This window comes from Lathyrus oleraceus, chromosome 6 (genome assembly GCF_024323335.1).
Source record: "Lathyrus oleraceus cultivar Zhongwan6 chromosome 6, CAAS_Psat_ZW6_1.0, whole genome shotgun sequence".
Lineage (NCBI taxonomy): Eukaryota > Viridiplantae > Streptophyta > Magnoliopsida > Fabales > Fabaceae > Lathyrus > Lathyrus oleraceus.
Window position 1 is genome coordinate 97,008,197 of NC_066584.1, and position 24,599 is coordinate 97,032,795.

Here is a 24,599-nt window from a genome sequence, read left to right on the forward strand (position 1 = left end):
TAGATGATCTGACCGACATTATTGCACTGCAACTTCTTTTCTATTCTTTGTTTTAGGTGTGAAAAATTTGATCGCCGATTTATTGTAAAACGAGTCACCTGTGTGTCTCGAAAACAAAAACCGAACAGCTGATGATCAAATATTTCACCATCAACATGTGCACTGATCATATATTGTTGTGTGGAAGACATTGTGTTGAATGGAATTGAAACTGAATGATTTGTAAATCTTGTTCAACCACACAACATAAATAGTTGGCCAATGCATTAATAAATTCATAATAGTCTGTACAGACTTGACTATACTTGCACGCAGAGAAAAGTGTGAAAAGAATACACAGAGGGAAAAGTGAAAAGAATACACAGAGAGGGAAGAGTGAAAAGAATACTCAATGCCCAGGGAATCAAAGAATCTCCGATTTCTCTGTGCCCTAATGTGCCCTAAGATTAAACATAAAGTAAACATAGGCGCCCATTCCCTTGGCACCATAAAGTAACATAGGCGCCAAAGGGTTGGGCGCCTCTTCACAAAATTTAACATAGGCGCCACTAGGGATGGCGCCCCTTCCTAATGCCTTATACTAAGGCGCCAAGAGGAAGGGCGCCTCTTCCTTGCATGTGAAAAGTCACATGTAGGCGCCAAAGGTAATGGCTCCTCTTCCTCTTGCATGTGATTTCTTCACATGCGCCTACTAGATTCCTTCCATGCTACTTTTGTCATTCACTTTTTTGTCATTCATTTGTCTTTGTCTTTTATCATTCACTTGTCTCTTCTTTTGTCTCTTCTTGCCTTTGCATGCAACCAATCACATTCTTTATGGTTTCTAAACCTACTCACTTATTCATCTATAAATACTCTCCCATATCAACATTATCAAACCATCTTCATCACACTCTTTCCTTCTACCACATTTCTTTCATCTAACAAACTTAAGCTTTGCAAAATCGAATCATGTCTTTGTTAACTATGGGCGATGAACACAAAGGCACAATCGAGAATATCTCGGCATTTGTATGTTATCTCTCTCTTTTAGTTACTATTTCTGGATTACTTGTAAAAAAAAACTCTTTGTGTTATATCTTTGAAATCTCTTTCTTTTTAGTTTCTATTTCTGGATTACATCTAATACATATTTCTTGAGAATGTATTTCTTATTCTAATTGTATTTTCGTTTTTTTTGTTATTAGGATCCTAAGCGGTTTAGATGTCGTGTACATGAATATGTACCCCACGATCCTTTAATAGAACCATATATTAGAGGATGTGGATTTGGAAATCTCCTAAACATTGTTTCGTACTCGGTGGACTACAAGTTCATTCTGGCTTTGTTGGAGAGGTGGAGACCCGAGACCCACACATTTCACCTTCCGATTGGTGAGTGTACCGTCACACTTGAGGACGTGTACATGCTGTTGGGTCTTCGTATAGATGGAAAGGCAGTGAATGGGAAAGTTAACCAAGACAACAATATATGCAATGAATTACTGGGTGCCCCTTTGTTAGACGACGAAACTGAGGGAGACACATCCAGTCAAGCAAGGGGGCAAGGTATAAATTTAAAATACCTTAAACAATATTATGCCAGTATAGTACTGTCCGAAGATTCAACCGAGTATGAGAAAATAATAAAAGCTCGGTGTTATATTATGATTTTATTTGGTAACTTTTTGTTTCCAGAAAGTACAGGTGATTTTGTGAATATAATGTATTTACCTTTATTACGCAACATCAATAAGGTAAACACTTATAGTTGGGGTTCAGCTATGTTGGCCCATCTATATAGTGCATTGTGTAGAACTGTAAAAAAGGATACCTGTACTTTTTTTTCATGTGCTTATTTGCTTCAAGCTTGGGGGTGGTCTAGGATGTCGTCGCTCGCCCCAGAAAATGAGCGTCCAATCGTGTTCCCCTTTGCAACCAAGTAAGTCTAGCACTTTACCATTCACCATTTGGTTAATTATATCTATTATTTAAATTAACAGTCAATAATATTTTTCACTTCTTTTTATTATCTTAGGTGGTCAGTAAGGGGAATGAACTACAATAGGTGTCCGAAACACGCTATTGTAGTCTATCGAAATCTATTGGATCACATTGGACATGATGATGTAATACTCCTACCAAACTATAGTTAATCTAAAAATACTTCTCAAATTTTTTTCCATCTAACGATTTGGTATTTTTTTCCAGTTTGTTTGGAGGCCATATCTGGGTCTGGATCATGATGTGAACCATGACGATGCTGCAGTTTGGACAGCGAAGACACCGATTATCCGATTCACTACAGTTGAAATGCACCAAAGTGACCGGGTCAAACTGCAGTTCGGAATGCTACAACATATTCCAGAATCTCCCACGTGTTTGGGGAATTGGCATCAAAAAAGGGTCGATGCACAGTGGGATTATTCTGACTGGAGAGACTTTGCAAAAGACATGTGTCGTCAATGGAGGAATCGACGACAACACATCCTGAACGAACCAGTCATCCAAGGTGCAAGACCGACTCAACAATATATGGCATGGTTTAGGTCTGTAACAACTCAACAATTCGTATCTGAGCCGCGGTATTTGATGGATCCGCGCCAACTTCCTTCGTCATCGTATGTCCCATATAAATTCACCACCCAACACCAATGTGAACCCACCCTAACCCAACAACCAACCACACAACATCAACCGACCACATACACAAAACAACCACACACCCAAATCGCAACCCGTTCATGCCAACCACCCAACAACGAACCATCCAACGTCGCAATCCATTCATACCACCCACCCAAACACAAAACCAAGAACCAAACCCCGCAACCACAACCGTCTATAGCACAGATGATTCATATGGGTCACGTCATCGTAGCCCCCCACCATTTAACACCCAACCACTGTTTAACTATAGTACGCCCGAAGAACCATTGCTTCGTTTTCAAAACGACTCAATGACCCAATTTGGGCAACTATACCGTCCCCAATTCACCCAACCCCAACGCCCTAACTACGATGACATGGGCACCGAACTCCATTACGGAAGCGTCGTTGGCCACAACCCCTCTGGATATTGGGAGTAAATGATGACACATCTGTCAAATACCGCCGGAACCTCTGTCGGACCATCCAACCAGCCATCGCTCGATCAGTTCAGCATCCAAAGACCACAAACACCTCAAGAAAATCGTGGGAGACCTCGGAGACAACCTAACGCACCGGGATGTGGAACCGGGGAACGTTATAATCGGGCGGGTCATTAGGGTTTTGGTCTTTCTAATGTAATCAATTATTATATATTTAATGAAGTCATTTTATTTTTTATTTATTTATTATGTATTGAATAATAAATTTTAAATATTAAAAACAAAAAATATTATAAAAATTATAATTAAAAAAATGAAAAAATAAATAAATAAATAACAGGGGCCTAAGGCGCCATGCCTATTGGCGCCTCCCTTAGGAGGGAGACTAAGGCGCCATGCCTATTGGCGCCTCCCTTAGGAGGGATACTAGGGCGCCACTCCCCTTGGCGCCTCCTTTAGGAGGCCCAAGCAGACGCCAATTACATTGGCTCCTCCTTTAGGAGCCCAATGCATTGGCGCCAATACGTCTAGCGCCTGCCCTAAAATTTTAAGGGATGCGCCAACTCCCCCGGCGCATCCTCTCCCAAACATGGTTATTTTGGAAATTTTTCTGAAAACTTGGTTATTTTCGTATTTAATTTGAAAAAGATGGTTATTTTAAAAAAAATCTCAAACTTACCTATAAAATTTTTGATAGACAATTTAACTAGAATAAAAAATTTCGGTAGTATATTTAAAATTTTTGATATATCAGAATTTTATAAAATTCTATTATGGATGCAATTTTATCGGTATTTTTAAAATTTATTATATTTTATCGAAAATACTAATCAAAGTGAAATTTCTGGTAATTTAATTTTATAAGATTTCAAACGGTTAGGATTTTGCCGACAGTTTTGAACGGGTGTGATTACACTGACTGTTTTTTGTGGTCTATAATAAACTCAAAGTTGTATAAATAGATGTCACTTATTATTGAGAAAAATATCTCAAAATGCGATTTTTTTTAAAATAACCAGTTTTTTCAAATTAAATCCCAAAATAACCAATTTTTCAAACAAAAATACCAAAATATCCATTTTTTCCTACTTATGCGTCAGTTGAACTGACGCATTCAACTAACCTTCAAAGGAGGCGCCCAGAGCATTGGCTCGCATGCTTGCAAAGCCAATGCATTGGCACATGCATACACTACATAGTGTATGCGCCAATGCATGTGGCACATACTCATTTCATATATTTTTTTAGCGCATACACTATATAGTGTATGCATGCGCCAATGCATGTGGCATCAAGGCATGCATGCGCCAATGCATGTGGCGCTCACATGCATTGACTTTGCAAGCATGCGACAAGGCTCTGGGCGCCTCCTTTGAAGGTTAGTTGGACGAGCCAGTTCGACTAACGCATAAGTAGGGAAAAGTGGTTATTTTGGTTGTTTTTTTTTTTGAAAAATTGGTTATTTTGGGATTTAATTTGAAAAATCTGTTTATTTAAAAAAATCTCGAAATGCCTCTTCCACAATTTTTTATTAAGTCATAAGTGTACTTCAACGGAGTTACACCTCTTGTAGAGTTACGGCTATCAGATGGCACCATATTTCTCGCGCCTTGACATCCAAGTTGAATTAATTGTTATCTGATACCGAAAACAGAAATGTGAGAAAATCGAGTTTCGTGAAGATTGGATAATACAAGGGTGTGATAGGTACCACTCTAGGTAACCATCCTCACACTGCGAGTCATGATGAACCCTCATTGCGATATCTCTAATGGTACGACTAGAGTTGATGATGTTGCTCTAAAACCACATGTTAATGCCCGCAGATGGAATATCCGGAACTGGTCATGGGATGCCCTAGACATAACCATACTATCGCAGACACCTCTCAAGCAAGTGTCTAGCGACTAAGGTGTCCCGCCACATATAACCATAATATAAAGAATACTCATCAAACTCACGGTGGAATTTGTGACATGTGTATGGTGTCCAAATGACATAATCTACAATCAGCGCATCAAGCCTCCTCTTGTACTCCGTAACACCACCAGGATGTGCCTACCTGGCCTTCCATTTCCTCGCATGTGGGGCGCCCACAGGGGAATGTTGCACCATCCTATCATAGATGGTGGGGAAATGATTGTATATCTATCATTGATAAAATAATAAAAACACAACAAATAATAATTAAGAAATGTTATTCGTAACAATTAAGTAAGAACTAAAATATAAATAATAATTTCAAGTATACCTAGAATATACTCAAATAACCAACAAGTTGTATGGTCTAAAAGGTAGTCGCAAATCCAAGTATTGTATATAGGATGGTCAACGCAACTCATCCCTAAGCCCAACTGGTATTGTCAAGGCTACTGAACTTCCACATGTATCGGACGTCAATATAAACATGAGACTTATTCGCAAAGAGAATATATACTACTAGATGTAGTATGTACACCCTAGCGGTGATCTCATACATTTGTGCCCCAACAAGCCCGTCGTACCTATCCCGAAGAAAAGATATATGAAGGTGAGTTCCCCTTTTAAACTCAAACTCCTCTAGCACGACCTCTTCAGTAAATCCTAAATCTTGTACAACCACCATACATGCAAGTTACTGGTTAATAATAGGAGTCGTGAAGAGTTTACCAGAGTTGGGGAGATGGAATAATGAGGAGACATCATACAGGGTGATAGTCATCTCAATAAGTGGAAGATGAAAGGAAAATGTCTCCTTGTTCCATCTCTCGACAAAAGCGGTAAGAAGTGGAGCATCAAGCATGGTGAGGGGGTAGTCAGTAAATCAAAGGAGACCAAAATCATGTAATATTTGCCTGACTTTCTCAGGCATCAGAGTCTTAGGGAAGTTTTTTATGTTTGACCCGTGGGATGTCACCTTCCATAGGAGAGGGTCCTGTAATAGCCAAATTTAAAAAAATTAAGTTAGATTTTGTTATTTGGGATTTTCGACAAGGGCAAAAATCTCAGCACAGTTAGAAGACTTGGAGCAAGTTAAGATCATCTAGAAGTTCGTCGAGATGTTATGATATAAAGGTCGAAGCTTCAAGAAGAGAGATGCAAATAGGACTTGGGATTTTTTTTAAGAAAAAGGAACATGTTTCTAAACATTTCAACAACTTGAAGATTTGGGTTATCGACTGTGTCGAATAGCAGTTATTTGGATGCGAAGAAGCGTTTCATTCAAATAAATAACTACTTCTCAGTCTTATCCAAGAAACACGTGGAAAATATTTAAAAGAAAGACGCATGCAAGGATCTAAGTGGCGAAGGCTGAAGAAAAGAGCTTTATGGGTAGTTATTTTACACTTGTATAAATAGGGATTCTATTGTTAGAATTAAATGTGTTCACTCAATTTCAATACAAAATATCAAAAATACTTAAAGTACCAGCCTTAGAGAGAAACGAGACTGAGAAATGTATGAATCTTGAAACACCATTTTCATTTAAATGCAAAGTATTTCATTTCAGTTTATGATTTTTGTCAATTTACCTTTATTTTCTTTTTAATTGTATTGTTACTGGACTTTTCACTTTACAAACTTTTTCCTTTCTTCTGCATTATCGCGATCACTACTTTTCTTAACTATTTCGACCACGTCGAAATCTTTCATAAGATTTACACAAACTAAAACAAAAGGTTTTAGCACTAGGTCCTAGGATTCCCTAGTTTATCCTGTAAATAACCTTTAATAAGAGACTAGCACTTGTTTACCAAATTTCCCAGTAAACAAATCGACACAGCCAGTGGGATATGTGTTAAACTCTTGTCTTTTACAAATACCCATAAGTTTTCTCTTATAAACTTGTTTTGCATTCATGAATTGTTTTGGTTAGTTTGTATGTGTTTAAGAAGTGGAAAGTCTTTACTAAAAATGACACGTCATCCTATAGATAACACTAGTGCATAGAACAATCCCAATAATGTAGTTGAACAACTAGTCGGAACGACGGTTTTAGAGGCAGTTATTTCAACACCCGTTAGGATAATTTCCCCGGTAGTATCGTAAATGCCAATTGCACTGGTACCATCACACAGGGGGTAACACCCCCACCACAACCAGGAAATACCATATTTAAACTTACGATCGCAAGGCCTTTGCTTGGGTTCTCAATGCCAATGAACAATAGGGTGTACACTTATTGCATGCCAACATAGATGATGGTTGAACTTCATAGTAATATGTTAAACTTTAGTGATAATGCAATGGACACTGGGCTATCGTATAATCCACAAAACGCCTGGACTTCGACCATTAACAATATGGTTCGAGGGATAGGCTACATCTCTTGGATAACACCATCGTGGAATACCACTTCCGTGATGGCTATGAGGTAACAAATGGATGAGAGTAACTTAGAGTTGGTTAACACTCTCACCCAAAAAATGGGGACCATTTTCAATCCCTTGATTACAAACACAAACCAAACCTATGAATTGTTGGAGAACCAAATGGGGAGAATAGCTGATTTTTTTGGCACGCCTCAAGTGTTAGACGATATACAATAATCTATAAGGGGATGAATAAATACCAAGTTAAAAACTTGAACAAAAATTGTTTTGAAAATTTTTATGGCGCAGCGGAAGTGACCTGAATCAAATTGTCAAACCGAACCGTTATCGAAAAAGCTAGGATATGCACAATTACAATCAAAGTATGATAATGAACATAAATTTGATCAAACTACTTTCAACCATAACCAATTTAATTCTATGCTAAAAGTAGAGTATATTCCCAATGATAAAATACACAAAAATACTATTGAGACAAATTATTGAACACCTTGTATGCAATCGATTTGGTTTAGAAACTTGTATGGTTTTGTTGATCTTAAAATCCAACCACAATCTAATGGTTTATGATCAACTTAACAAAACCTTTTTCAAATTATTTTCAAAAGGATTAACCAAAGGTGTTGATTGCATAACCGATGAATTCAATAATTTGCAAATGAAACATAAAAGAGATTTTTAAAAGCGCCTACGACTTCTCTATGTTGATTTTTAAAAGTGTATACGGCTTCTCTATTCAATAATTTGCAAATTAAATGTGAAAAGATTCTTTTGTTTGAAGCTAACTTTTTAAAAACGTCCCCGACTTCTCTATGTAGATTTTCAAAAGCTTTTTATAATTGAGAATAAGATAATTCATTAATAGATTCAAGCTTAGAATGACTTACATTTTTCTTCTTATTTTTGTTGGTCATGAAGCAAAGCTTGGCCGATTCGACACTTGAAATTGAGCTTTCGTCGCTTGAAGAATCACTTTCACTCTCTCGAGAAACATAGTTTATTCTAGACTTGCTAGATTTCTTGTGATGGCCTTTCGTTTTGTCTTTCTTCATCAAAGGATGATTTGGTCTATAATGACCGGCTTTTCCATAATTGTAGCATGGACTTCTAAATTTACCCTTATTATTCTCATGTTCCTTTGAGGAGTTAGATATCCTTCTAAATTTGATTAGGTTCTTGTCAGAGTGCTTGACTCCATTTTTCCATATGTATCTATTGTACCTTTTGACGAACATCCCCATATCTTCATCATCGGAATTCTTGTCATCTCTTATTTTGCTCATTAGTCGGAGACTTTGAACTTGAAGCCTTTAGAGCAATAGACTTCTTTTCTACATCATTATTTTTACCTCTCTCCTTCTTTATCTTCTTCTCATGATCTTTTTCATGTTTTTCCAAGCAAGTGAGTTTTTTCTCATGTTCTTCTAGCTTGTCAAATAATGTTGTGAGATCAAGTGTTTTAAGATCATTTGCTTCTTCGATTGCGCTAACCTTGGATTGACATTTCCTATTAAGACACCTCAAAACTTTACTAGTAGCAACATCATCGGAAATAAGCTTACCTAGACATTCAACCGATTTATAAGATGTGTGAACCTCTTTTACATGTCGATAATGGTTTCACCATGCTTTATGCGAAATAGTTCAAACTCTTGATTTAAGGTATTGATCCTAGCTTGTTTGACTTCATTAGTTCCCTCATGGGAAACTTATAATGTTCCCACATAGCCTTGGCGGTTTCACAATGGGAAACACGATAATATTTATCAACACCAAGTGTAGATATGAGAATATTTTGTGCCTTCCAATCATGTGACCATAATTTCTTATCATTATCATTCCATTGTGCTTCCGGTTTTGGTACGATAACACCTTCACCATTGGTCATTGTAATTTGATTAGGACCATTGATGATGACATCCCAAACACCTTTTGTTGGTGTAAGCCCTAGAGGCCAATACTTTTGGTACTTGTATCGAATCATTTATTAATAATAAAAGGCATTTTCTTTATTATGGTTGATTAATAAAGTCCCTAGAATAGATAGTCCGTTTAATGTATTAAGTGTGACTTAATCATGAGAACACATTAAACATAAGGGCACTTTTCTTAAAGTATCCGTAGTCGAGCTTTAATGTGAAGTGGGATAACATTAAAGCATTAAGACTATTATGTTTGTAGACTGATGATCACATCTCATGGATCATGGATAAAGAGTTATCATGTCTTAAACATAGGTATGAATATTAAGAGTAATATTTATACCGGATTGACCCGCTATGAGAATACTATATAGAAAGTTATGCAAAGTGTCATAAGTTATTCTCATGGTGATAATAGTGTATACCACTCTTCGACCTGAAACCACTATGGATCCTAGATGTAGAGTTGAGTGCTTTATTGCTGATCCAACGTTGTCCGTAACTGGATGACCATAAAGACAGTTGATGAGTACTCCATGAAGCATGCTGAGGGACATGAGTGTCCTAGATGGAATTTTCCAATCCTGCGTAACAGGATAAATGTCTATGGGCCCAATATTGAACTGGACAAGGGTGACACAGTCTATACCTTGTGTTCAATATAGACATAAGGGCAAAGGGGTAATTATACACATAATTATTATCACAGGAGGTTTTGTCAGATTACATGACATTTTTGTGACTTGGGTAGCAGTGATGTGTTGCTAGATACCGCTCACTGTTTATTATGTTAAATGCGTGATTTAATATAATTGTCAACGTCGCGAAAACCTATAGGGTCACACACAAAGGATGAATTGATAAGAGATAGAGTAACTAAGGAACACCGTAAGGTACGGTGCACTTAAGTGGGAGACAAAATATGGTAAGGTACCAAATACTTAAGTGATTTTGGGCATATTATAAGATATGGGCCAAAATACACTTAAGTGGGCTTTTTAGCTTGAAGCCTACACTAGTGGTTCTATAAATAGAACCCCTTGGGTAAAAGCATTGTCACTCCAATCCACTCAGACAGAAATTCAAGTAGAGACTTGGAATTTTGTTTCCCTCTTTCTCTCACTCAAAGCCTCCATTCATAACAGCTAGCACTGCGATTGAAGGAATCCGTTCGTGTGGACTGAGTAGAGACGTTGTCATCGTTCAACGTTCGTGATCGCCCCGTGGATCTGTATCAAAGGTTTTGATCATTATCAGAGATCTGCACCAAAGGTTTGAATCGCCACAAGAGGTAACGATTCTATCACTGATCATGCTCATTCGTAAGGATCACTAAATGGAGAAAATTTTTAAATTCCGCTGCGCCTTGGATGGCTATTCTCCTTCAGTGGTATCAGAGCCACTTACGAAACCATGAATCTGATAACTGTTTTTGTTCTGTAATAATATGATTAAAGACAGAATGAATCAAAGGTTAAATTGAGATCGATCAAGTTACATATATGTGATATATGTAATCCTGATGCAAAATACATTATATATGATATAGTGTTCTCGTTTCGTTCATTCAAACCCTCGATGATTATTTTCCTTTGAGCGATAATGGTCGTTTGCTTCTTGATCCGACATTAGTATGGTGAAGCAATGACGTGTTGATCAATCATACTGAATTAACAATCGAGATGTGTTTGACGGTCTGAAATTGGTGCATCAGGGTTAGTGACGGCACAAGGGTTGTGTTGTTAGAGAGTTATGTGATTGGGGTTTGACTGCACAAGAGTTGTGCTTTCTAAACACTTTTTGGAACAGTGTTAACCGGTTAACGCAATGCGATTTTTTTTTTTTTTTTAGTTTTTAACAGTGTTAACCGGTTAACGCATTTGGTTAACCGGTTAACGCAAGGCAAAAACATTTTTTTTAGACTTCAAACAGTGTTAACCGGTTAATGCATATGGTTAACCGGTTAACGCAAGGAAATTTTCACCCATTCGGCTAACTCAGTGCTTTAAAAGTGTCAAGTGTTGATACGAAAAGCGACATCGATTTTAAATGAATTGTTCATTAAAATGTGATGATCGGTCGTCGAAATTTAATTTGATTTTAATTAATTAAAGGAATTAATAATAATAATAATAAAGTGTTTATTATTGTCTTGTGGTGATCGGTTATGGCCTTAGTTTTCCTTTATTCTGCTTTGGATTTTTAAAATACGACCTGCGTGTCATGCCTCTCTCTTAATCTCCCAAATGTAACTTCTTTTCTCATCTTACTCCCTCGTATGTAAAACGAGTTTCTTTTATGTAATGTAATGATATGAAGAAAGCAAAGAAGTCAGTGCCAAAGGAGGACAACCTTGAAGATCTTGCTTGGAGAAGCTTAGATCGTTGTAGGTTAGCTTAGGTTCTCTCATTGGCTTGGGAGAACAATTGCGCTAGGGGCCATAACTGTTTCATTTTGTTTGTATGTATGTTGATGCATGTGAATGTATGTTGATGCATGTGAGAGACAGTTTATATGATAAACAAGCCGGTGAGATCAGAAAAATTGCAATTCCCTCAAATTAAATATTAAGTTTATGCTTTCCAAGTTTTAACACTCATCAAGACTAGTAATGGATAATGTAGGTTTCGCCTACGCGAGGTGCATAATCTATATATTAGTAAGGTGCGATGGGATAATTGTAATATCCAACTGTTAAAACAATGGGTCAAACTTAACTAAAAAAATTATAATAAGATTATATATATGTTTAGAAGCAAGAGTTGGGAATAATCCATATGATGGATTAAAATAAGGAGTTATTCACCCAACTGAAATTTTCGAGAGTTGTATGAGATACAATTGGAAGGAGTTCCTACCTAAAATAACCTAGTTTTGTGTAATCCGCCTACGTGGACTTAGAACGAAGTGAAATATGGATCTCGACCCACTAGAAAATCTTCCAACAGGATTTTCTGAATCAAATGATGAGGGTCATTTGTTTTGAATAAAATAGTGGGAGCATGTTTAATTAAAGGCCAAATTAAATATGTCAATGATACTTATATTTTCATTAATCCTTGTGTAGATTACCATGACAACAAACACCTCTAACAACATATTGCGATCAAACCTTGACAAGGAAAAATTGTCTAGGACAAATTTTCTGGATTGGTACCGAGACATGAGGATTGTCCTCAAACATGATAAAGGGAAAGGCAAGGAAGTTGCCAAACCCAAACCCACTAGTGCTGCTTTGAAGCCTAGTGGAAGCATAGAAAAGGAAGACACCTGCTTCCATTGCGGTAAGACCGCACACTGGAAGAGGAACTGCCCAAAGTACCTGGAAGATAGGAAGAATGGAGTAGAGACTCCAACTTCAGGTATTTTTGTTATTGAAATTAATTTATCTACTTCTGCATCATGGGTATTAGATACTGGATGCGGTTCTCACATTTGTACAAATGTTTAAGAACTAAAAAGGAGTAGAAAATTGGCAAAAGGTGAAGTCGACCTACGAGTTGGTAATGGAGCAAAGGTTGCTGCCTTAGCCGTAGGAACTTACGGATTGACTTTACCTAGTGGTTTAATGATTCAGTTAGAGAACTGTTATTATGTACCAGCAATTAGCAGGAATATTATTTCCGTTTCTTGTTTGGACAAGTTCGGTTTTTCATTCATAATAAAGAACAATTGTTGTTCAATTTATTTGAATGATATATTCTATGCAACTGCACAAATGAACAATGGACTATATGTCATTGATCTTGAAATGCCTATTTATAACATTAATACTAAAAGGATGAAACCTAATGAGTTAAATCCAACTTACCTTTGGCATTGTCGATTAGGCCACATAAATGAGAAACGCATTTCCAAACTCCATAAAGATGGACTGTTGGACTTTTGATTATGAATCATATGAGACATGCAGATCTTGTTTAATTGGAAAGATGACAAAGTCTCCATTCATAGGAAAAGGTGAAAGAGCTAATGATCTTTTGGCCCTCATACATACTGATGTATGTGGTCCACTGAACATATCAGCTAGAGGAGGTTTTCAGTACTTCATCACATTCAATGATGATTTCAGTAGATATGGTTATGTGTATTTAATGAAACACAAATCAGAGTCCTTTGAAAAGTTCAAAGAATTCAAGAATGAAGTACAAAACCAACTAGGTAAGAATATTAAATCTCTTCGATCAGATCGAGGTGGTGAATATTTAAGCCTAGAGTTTGATGACCATCTGAAAGAGTGTGGGATCCTATCCCAACTCACTCCTCCTGGAACACCCCAATGGAATGGTGTGTCTGAGAGAAGAAATCGAACCCTGTTGGACATGGTCCGATCCATGATGAGTCAAGCCGATCTTCCAAACTCCTTTTGGGGACATGCGCTGTTGACCGCAGCTTACACACTTACCGTGTTCCATCCAAAAAGGTTGATAAGACACCATATGAGATATGGAGTGGTAAGAGACCACATATGTCTTACATGAAGATTTGGGGTTGCGAAGTTTATGTGAAACGACAAATTTCAACTAAGCTTGAGCCCAAATCTGACCAATGCTTATTTGTGGGGTATCCTAAAGAAACAAGAGGATATTACTTCTACAATCCTTCTGAGGGCAAAGTGTTTGTCGCTCGAACTGGAGTTTTCCTAGAAAAGGATTTTATTTCCAAAGGAACCAGTGGGAGGAAAGTAGAGCTTGAAGAAATTCAAGAATCATAAAGCATCGATACACCTATGGAGGAATTAGAGCAGGAAACACAAATGGTTGTGGAAGAGCAACCTGCTCAAGTAGAACAAGACCAGCGTAGGTCAGGCAGGATACGTCACCTACCTGAGAGATATGGATATCTCATAACAGATCAAGGTGATGTATTACTCATGGATCAAGATGAGCCTGTGACCTACCAAGAGGCCATAACTGGTCCCGAGTCTGAGAAGTGGCTAGAGGCCATGAAATCCGAAATAGATTCCATGTACACTAACCAAGTTTGGAACTTGGTAGAGCCTCCTGTAGGAGTTAATCCTATAGGATGCAAGTGGGTCTTCAAAAAGAAGACTGACATGGATGGTAAGGTACATACCTATAAAGCAAGACTGGTTGCAAAAGGATATAAACAAATTCATGGGGTTGACTATGATGAAACCTTTTCACCAATTGCAATGCTTAAATCTGTTCGGATTTTACTTGCTATTGCTGCATATCATGATTATGAAATATGGCAGATGGATGTCAAAACTTCTTTCCTTAACGGGAATCTTCTTGAGGATGTGTACATGACACAGCCTGAAGGATTTGACATGCCAGAAGAAGCCCATAAGATATGTAAGCTACAAAGATCAATCTATGGATTGAAGCAAGCTTCCAGAAGCTGGAATCTTCGTTTTGATGAAATAGTAAAACAATATGGATTCATCAAGAACGAAGATGAGCCTTGTGTCTACAAGAAGGTTAGTAGGAGCATGATCGTGTTCTTGGTGTTATATGTAGATGACATATTACTCATTGGAAACGATATCCCTACCCTGCAACAAGTAAAGACTTGGTTAGGGAATTGCTTTTCTATGAAGGACCTAGGTGAAGCAGCCTATATATTAGGAATCAGAATCTATAGAGATAGATCACAAAAACTGCTTGGCCTAAGTCAGAGTACATACATAGACAAAGTGCTAAGACGCTTTAATATGCATGATTCCAAGAAAGGATTCATACCTATGCAACATGGCCTGTGTCTGTCAAAAACACAATCCTCTTCAACTAAGGAAGAAAGGGAACGCATGAATAAGACTCCATATGCATCTGCAATAGGATCTATCATGTATGCCATGTTATGTACTCGACCAGATGTCTCGTATGCTTTAAGTGCAACGAGTACGTACCAATCTGATCCTGGTGATGCCCATTGGGTAGCTGTTAAGAATATCCTTAAGTACTTGAGAAGGACTAAGGAATCATTCTTGATATATGGAGGTCAGGAAGAGTTGGCTGTAATTGGTTACACTGATGCTAGCTTCCAGACAGATAAGGATGACTTTAGATCGCAATCTGGTTATGTGTTTTGCTTGAACGGTGGCGCTGTGAGCTGGAAAAGTTCAAAGCAAGATACAATTGCTGATTCTACGACCGAGGCCGAGTATATTGCTGCCTCAAGTGCAGCAAAGGAAGCTGTTTGGATCAGGAAGTTCATTAGTGAACTTGGCATAGTCCCTAGCATTGTGGATCCCATTGGTCTCTATTGTGATAACAATGGTGCTATCGCACAAGCAAAGGAGCCCAGATCTCACCAACGATCCAAACACATACTTAGGTGTTATCATCTCATTCGAGAGATAATAGATAGAGGAGATGTGAAAATATGTAAAGTACCTACACTAGACAATATAGCTGACCCACTGACAAAGCCTCTTGCGCAGCAGAAGCATGATGGCCATACTAGATCAATGGGCATACGGGGTATGTCTGATTGGCTCTAGTGCTAGTGGGAGATTGTTGGTGTAAGCCCTAGAGGCCAATACTTTTGGTACTTGTATCGAATCATTTATTAATAATAAAAGGCATTTTCTTTATTATGGTTGATTAATAAAGTCCCTAGAATAGATAGTCCGTTTAATGTATTAAGTGTGACTTAATCATGAGAACACATTAAACATAAGGGCACTGTTCTTAAAGTATCCGTAGTCGAGCTTTAATGTGAAGTGGGATAACATTAAAGCATTAAGACTATTATGTTTGTAGACTGATGATCACATCTCATGGATCATGGATAAAGAGTTATCAAGTCTTAAACATAGGTATGAATATTAGGAGTAATATTTATACCAGATTGACCCGCTATGAGAATACTATATAGAAAGTTATACAAAGTGTCATAAGTTATTCTCATGGTGATAATAGTGTATACCACTTTTCGACCTGAAACCACTATGGATCCTAGATGTAGAGTTGAGTGTTTTATTGCTGATCCAACGTTGTCCGTAACTGGATGACCATAAAGACAGTTGATGAGTACTCCACGAAGCATGCTGAGGGACATGAGTGTCCTAGATGGAATTTGCCAATCCCGCGTAACAAGATAAATGTCTATGGGCCCAATATTGAACTGGACAAGGGTGACACGGTCTATACCTTGTGTTCAATATAGACATAAGGGCAAAGGGGTAATTATACACATAATTATTATCACAGGAGGTTTTGTCAGATCACATGACATTTTCGTGACTTGGGTAGCAGTGATGTGTTGCTAGATACCGCTCACTGTTTATTATGTTAAATGCGTGATTTAATATAATTGCCAACGTCGCGAAAACCTATAGGGTCACACACAAAGGACGGATTGATAAGAGATAGAGTAACTAAGGAACACCGTAAGGTACGGTGCACTTAAGTGGGAGACGAAATATGGTAAGGTACCAAATACTTAAGTGATTTTGGGCATATTATAAGATATGGGCCAAAATACACTTAAGTGGGCTTTTTAGCTTGAAGCCCACACAAGTGGTTCTATAAATAGAACCCCTTGGGTAGAAGCATTATCACTCCAATCCACTCAGACAGAAATTCAAGTAGAGACTTGGAATTTTGTTTCCCTCTTTCTCTCACTCAAAGCCTTCATTCATAACAGCTAGCACTGCGATTGAAGGAATTCATTCGTGTGGACTGAGTAGAGACGTTGTCATCGTTCAACGTTCGTGATCGCCCCGTGGATCTGTATCAAAGGTTTTGATCATTATCAGAGATCTGCACCAAAGGTTTGAATCGCCACAAGAGGTAACGATTCTATCACTGATCATGCTCATTCGTAAGGATCACTAAATGGAGAAATTTTTAAATTCCGCTGCGCCTTGGATGGCTATTCTCCTTCACCTTTATCAACCCATTTGATATCTATACGCATACAAGTTTTCCAATAACCATAATTTTCATCGATAAAAATGAGCGCTTTATAGTATGCCCCTTTAGGTCGTAGTCATTTTCTAATAAGCGAGTATTAAAGCAATAAATCAACTGGAGCTTGTGATACGACTTGTTAGACTATATATATGCAACGATCTAGAGGGGAGATGAATAGATCCCAAGTTAAAAGCTTGAACAAAAATTGTTTTAAAAACTTTTATGGCACATCGGGAGTGACCCGGACCGAATCGTCTAACCGAACCGCTATCGAAAAACTCAGATATGTGTAATTATAATCAAAGTATGATAATGAAAAAAAATCTATCAAACTACTTTTAACCCCAACCAATTGAATGATATGCTAAAAGTTGAGTCTATTCCCAATGATAAAATACACAAAAATACTATGGAGACAAATTATCGAAAACCTTGTGTGCAATCAATTTTGTTTAGAAATTTGTATGGTTTTGTTGATCTTCAAATCCAACCATAGTCTAATGGATTGTGATCAACTCAAAAAAACCTTTTTCAAATGATTCTCAAAAGGAATAACCAAATATATTGATTGCATAATCGAGGAATTCAATAATTTGCAAATGAAACATAAAAGAGATAGAGAGAGTACACAAGGATTTATTTAGGCAGTTCCCCAATCGGTCTCGCTATGGGTATGTGTGCCCTCAATTCGAACTCGAATTGAGATAATGAATTTAAACTTACTTTAAAAAAGTAGTATACAAGAGAAATTTATAAATCCAACCCTACAAGCCATAAGTTTGATGTTGGTTCTAACACTTTCTCTTCCCTTGATATGAGCTTGATCAAGTCACCCAACAATTCCAATTTGATTCACCGTCTGACGCTACTTCTTTACAAGAACCTTTTGATCTTCAAAGCCTTCACTCGATCGAATCCAAATTATGAATTATTGTAACCTAAGATTTACCAATATGATCCACCGTCTCACGCTGCTCCTTTGCAAGAACCTTCCGTTCTTTAAAGCCTTCACTCGATCGGATCCAAATTGTATAATCTTGTACAAAACATTCAAATCCCCAATTGATATTAAAGGAAAACCCCATCTAAATTTTTCTTATTTGAAACCCTGAAAGATCTCAACCTTATTTACAATTCAATAACCTAAATTGGACGTTATCAACACTGATTCTTGATGCACCCAAACAAAGAATGATTATGTGTAGTTTATTTATGTGTATGCATGATAAGGGCAAAATTTTGTTGATTATTTGTATAATTTAGTGGAACTTATTAGCTTAATTCATTGGATTTGCAAGTCAATCCCTCAACTTTTGTGTAAATATAGCGTTATAGTTTCATCATGTAAAGTTTATGAAGTTTAATCATTTTTGCAACTCATTTTCTAGTTTTGTTGCATTGGAGGAGCTTTTGAAGTTAAAAGGTCAAAGAATGACTTCAACATGCAATTTTAGATCAAAAGCATGCATGCAGGTGGGGATAAGCGCGGTCATAGCGCAACCCAATTTTTTTGGACAGGAGCTACCGCGCTAAGCGCGGTCTAGTGACGCTAAGCGCCAAATAAGACAGTTTGATACTTTTGTCCTCTAGCCGCATTAAGTGCGGTCTGATGGGGCTTAGCACGACCTGCATTTTTGTGTTTGTATAAAAGCTCTCTCACTTCATATTGTTAGGGTTAGACACCAAGTTTGGGAACCAAATACACCAAAAACTCAGAGAAACTTAGAAATCAGAGAATCGAAGCTGGATAAGAATCAATACTCGGGAAATCATTATTGATGCTCATTCATCTTTTTTCTTTTCTTGTGAATCAAGTTACCATGATGATGTGTAGCTAAATCCTTTGTCCGAATTATATGTAATTAACCATACTCGTATGTATTTCTTTTGATCCTTGTTATATGAACTAGTTATGAATCTACATGGATGTATCTTTGTTTACATGTTTTTCTTTTACGGTTTGAATTATTATTGAGAAATATCTTTCAAACCTTGACCTAAGATCATCATCTATCAAAGACCAAAGTATAGATATAGATTTGGGGTTTGATATTCACTAGTATCAAATCTTAATGTTATTGTACTGCTTAATCGCTTGAGAGATTGTCGATTAAATAATACGGTAAATTGCACAACATCGGTTAGACATAAGTGGTGTTGAAGAGTGGTATGTGATTATAGTGACTGATAACGATGTTCATATACTAGATCGGTTGAAAACATATGAAAAAGGTTAATGAAATCTTATCCTGACATGTTTCTTTAACTGTTAATTTCTGAATCATTTATCGTTGTTACATTTTATAGCAATTGTTTCTTTTCACAAATCAAAACCCTTTTAAACCTATCCTTATAACAATATTAATTGTGGAATGGCAGTGATATCGCACTAATCCCTGTGGAGACGATAAAAAAATACTTACCATATCTAAAGAATTTTCAACAATGCATAGAATGTAGGTTGAAGTTGATGAAACTCTTTGAAATTCTGGTTTCGTGTAGGTTTACTCTAGAACCTTACTAAAAATGATGTATGCATGAAGTATATATATGTGTGTGCAAGTATGAAGCGAAAGGAATTCAAAAGGAATAGAAAAGAATGCAAATTTTCAAGATTTCTAATGCATGTGCCAACTTATGTAAGTTATGTGTCGACTTGTTTGATGCATGTGTCGACTTGTTTGGTGCATGTGTCGACTTGTATAGGTCACGTGTCGACCTGTATAGGTCATGTGTCGACACATACAATCGGCACATCAAACAGAAGCTACATGCTTTAAAAATGAGGTACATGTATTGACCTGTAACTCGTATGCGTCGACACATATGAAACTTTTTCTTCTATGTGTCGACCTATAGCATGTATGTGTCGACACATAAACTGTTTTTCCCATAAAAACTTATTTTTAATGCATGAAACCTTTTCTAACTCATTTCAAAATATTTTTATGCTTCATAATGCTAAGATGCACATTAAGACTCAGAGGATACCATCCAATATACATAAACGCTAAAGTATCATAGTTTTTACATCATACAAAATACATCTAATCTAAAGTTTCACTCACATCAAGTTCCGTCTCGACCGACCCTTCAGATATCAAACGTTGGTCAGGTCGAAAATCCTGAAAACGGGATAGTCCAAGTAAATGTAGGTCAAGATCAAGGATTTTGACCAGAACCCATCCCAAATAGGGAAGAAGAAGAGTACATATGTCAGCACAATCACATACCTTTGATGGTTTAAAGGAACCAAGATGTTGATCAGGTTCTTCGACATGTTTAACAAAATAATTTTGGAGGACATAACAACATAACCAATGTGGTTAAACATATTTTGGCCCAACATGGCCTCAATGTGGGACTCCACAATTATAACTTTATATATCCTTTGTCAGAATACATTCGATAAATAGAATTGCCCAGGGGTTGGAAAGTCCCCAGATTCACTAAGTTCGTTGGTGATACTAGTGAGTTGACAATCAAACATGTCACCAGATATCAAATCGAAGATAGTGACATTACGAACAATGAGAATTTGAAAATGAAGTATTTTCCAAATTCTTACAAAATATGTCTTCACTTGGTTCACCACACTCCCCCCATACTTTGTTCAAACATGGAGTCAGTTAGAGAGATTGTTCCATGAATAATTTTACATGGGTTAGTTGAAAATAAGTTTGAAGGAGTTGGCTAGTGTTAGGCAAAAAGTTTGTGAGTCGATTGATGGTTGTCTAAACAGGTTCAAACTTCTTAAAGCAATACGCTTTACACAAGTCTCTGAACACGAGCTAGTCGAAATAACTGCAGGTGGCCTGGATTATTCCATTAGGAAGAAATTAGCTACTCAGTACCATAGGGACATGGTACAATTGGCAGACAGGGTTCTCCAAACGCTTGAAGGCTGAAAAAGCCAGAGCGAATTAGTATCATAAAAAAGAAAAAGTTGTATACATAGAGGTAGGCGAATACCTCTTAGACCTAAGAGACGATTATTTCGAAGAGAATAAGGTCAACATGACTTAACTTAAGTTGGGACCTCCTTATGTATGTAAATTATAGAAACGGCCGAACGAGACAAATCCTATCAAACCCAACACGAATGATAAATTCGTCACAAAAACCCACTCTTTTGATATAATCAAGTGTGATGAGATTTTTTATTTGTTAGTCACTGATGGACAAATAATAGGGCCTCCGTGCCTAAAAACTCCTCCTTTAGAATAGAGGAAAAAGAGATGTTTTTATAAGTACTGTAACATTTTGGGTCATAAAATATCTCAATGTGTGCTTTTCAGGGATTTGGTGCAAAAGGCTTTGAAGGAAGGCGGACTGCAATCTGGTGAGAAGCCAAAGACATCAATTTATGTGGATGTTGACCCATTATAAACTAAGGATGCTTACTACACGGAGCCCATTGAGATCTTAATGGTCAAAGCTACTGAGGGCTTTGACATGGAGGTTGGGAAAGGTGAGAATTTCCTGATGTAAAGATGTAGATAGTCTACCCTCAAGCTAAAGAGGGTTTGATCGACTTCCTGAAGCGCTACAAGTTGAGTGATTCCAAGACAATGATATGCCCAAGTTATAGCATTGTCTTCAACAAGGAGGCAGCTAAGAAACTAGAAAATACTAGGGTGTAGGATCTCATGAGAAGAAGATGGGGGAACCAAGCTGCAAGGTTCACTTTAGACAAAAGAGGTGGCCCTCACAGAAATGAAGAATACAAGAGGCAGTTCCTACAACCTCATTAAAGAAGTTATCATCCCCCAACAAATGTACCCAAAGGAAAATGGGTCAAGCCTCTGAATCAGTGGGGGGGAATCAACCAAAGTGGAAGGTGGTCGATCCCAAAATAAGGTTGCCAGACCAGAAGAATCAGAAGGTGTCAAAGGGGCAGTCACACATCCCTCATAACTACCAGGGAAACAACCCCATGTCAAGGACGCAGTGGAGGCGTCACCAAAGGAAGAAGAAGGCTGAAAGAGAAGCCTTTGCAACTAAGCGTGAAACCCCTATGGCAAAGTGCGAAATGGTTGTATCGAAAACTCAGAATAAACCTTACACAAGGAAGCTGAGTGACGAAGATAAAAAGATAGCTAACCAAAGACTATCCATGAGGGAAGCACATATGCACAAAGATGGTTCTAGGGCAATGGCAATGACACCTGAATACACCCTTCAACCAGAGGAGGAAGTCCCTAAATACACTTCTCAACCCGAGGACAAGACTCCGAAATACAGTTCTTAGTCAGATGACGAGATGGTCGAAGATAACTTCGACATGAAATGTGAAGATGACCTTTAAATCAACTATGACATAGTTTATATGTTGCCCGTAGAGTATAATAGAGTGTCAGAGGTGTCGAAAACTAAGGAGCACTACATTCTATATGAGGCTGCAAATAAAAAGCTTTTGTGCTATAAACGTTATGAACAATGGCGTCATCAAGGAGAAACATGCCATTTTTGAGAGGCTAGACCTTGGAATGGTGTATCATCTCAAAACTTTGTTCATTAGGGCGAAGGTAGATAACTTAGCCTTCAACAAAGTTTTTGTTGACGAGGGAGCGAATATCAATTTGATTCCGCATTCAATGTTTAAAAAGATGGGGAAGACAAATGCTGATCTTCGACCCCCATAATACGGTCTTGCCGAATTACGAGGGTAAAACGTCACATCATGGGAGTTATCCAGGTTGAACTCTCAGTTGGCTCCACCACTAGGCCAAAATTATTCATGGTAATCACATCTAATGCTAATTATAATATGTTACTTGGGCGTGAGTGGATTCATGGAATATGTGCAGTTCCTTTGACTTTGCACCAAAGGGTTGCCATCTGGCGTGAAGATCGCATAATGGAAAACATTGAAGCCTACCAGAGCTATTACATGGTTGAAGTCAGTAAAGTTGGCAAGAAGAAATTTGACAGAAACTTGACGAAGATTCCGCCATGTTACGCAGCGGGGGGAGTTTATAATCCTAAAAAGGATGCTACATGTTTCATGAACCTTCATCCTAATCACAGGTTCGTTTGGGATAAAGAACATGTAGAGAATCAACATGTCAAAGACGAAACCATGATGATAAGTTATGAGTTAGTTGGAAAATGCACGTTTTTAAGGTGACCGTTGATGGAAAGGTCATGATGTCCATGATGTTAGTCCACTAGTTAAAATAGTGTTTGAGAAAGTAAAAACCGCCCTTATCTCTTGTTCGTCGAAAGAGGGCTTTTTGGGGGGAATTTGTTAGCTAGGACTTTTGACAACGGCAAAAATCTCAGCCCAGTTATAAGACTTAGAGCAAGTTAAGGTTATCTTGAAGTTTGTCGAAATATTATGATACAAAGGTTGAAGCTTTAAGAAGAGAGGTGAAAATGGGACTTAGGTTTTTTTTTCCAGGAAAAAGGAACATGTTTCTAAACATTTCGACAACTTGAAGATTTGGGTTTTCGATTGTGTCAAATAAACGTTATTTGGGCGCGAAGAAGAGTTCTATTCAAATAATATCTACTTCTCAATCTTATCCAAGAAACACATGGATAACATTTAGAAGCAAGACGCATGCAAGGAAACAAGTTCATTGAGAAATATCACAAATACTCAAAGTACCAGCGTTAGATGGAAACAAGTTCATTAAGAAATATATGAATCTTGAAACACCATTTCATTCAAATGCAAAGTTTTCATTTCAGTTTATGATCTTTGCCAATTTACCACTTATTTCCTTTTTAACTACATTGTTATTACACTTTTCACTTTACAAACATTTTCCTTTCTTTTACATTGTCAAAATCACTAATTTCCTTAACTATTTCGACCACGTCGAAATCTTTCACAAGATTTACACAAACTATAAACAAAAGGTTTTAGCACTAGATCCTAGGATTCCCTAGTTTATCTTGCAAGTAACCTTTAATAAGAGACTAGCGGTTGTTTACCAAGTTTCTCAGTAAACAAATTTCAACACATCATGGAACAATAACAAATAGATTAAAGTTAAACATAAAATATATATACCTCTCCCTGGCATAGTCGGTATGCCATATGGCCAGCATAATCGGTAAGCACCAATCAGTCAATGGGTCCTCCTGAGAACTCTTCATCAGTGTGCACAGGCGGCTCTGCCGAAGTAGGAGTCGTAACCTCTTTATTAGCAGTAATAGATGTAACACCCCATTTTCAATTTAGTCACTTAATTAATTTATCCGTGAATTAATTGTGAATTTGTGTATTTTAATTGATTATAATATGTTGGGTGCAAAGGTTAGTTGGAATAAGTTAGAATTATTTATATTTATCTTGGTAATTAAATAATAGAAGTTTATTTAATTAATTGAGTAAATAATATTGGAATAATAAAATAATGAGAAAAAAGGGGAGTGTGTAGAGATTTTGAGGACAAGGTG

The 24,599-nt window shown here is 37.3% G+C and overlaps 1 protein-coding gene across 1 annotated transcript; it reads left to right on the forward strand.

The window, feature by feature from the left end:
• The first annotated feature begins 1,818 nt into the window (after positions 1–1,818).
• LOC127094193 (serine/threonine-protein phosphatase 7 long form homolog) lies at positions 1,819–4,932 on the forward strand. Its single transcript, XM_051033053.1, has 4 exons — positions 1,819–1,921; positions 2,018–2,108; positions 2,191–2,719; positions 4,898–4,932. Exons 1-4 carry the CDS (start codon positions 1,866–1,868, stop codon positions 4,930–4,932), a joined length of 711 nt encoding a protein of 236 aa, XP_050889010.1. The 5' UTR covers positions 1,819–1,865.
• Positions 4,933–24,599: the final 19,667 nt, after the last annotated feature.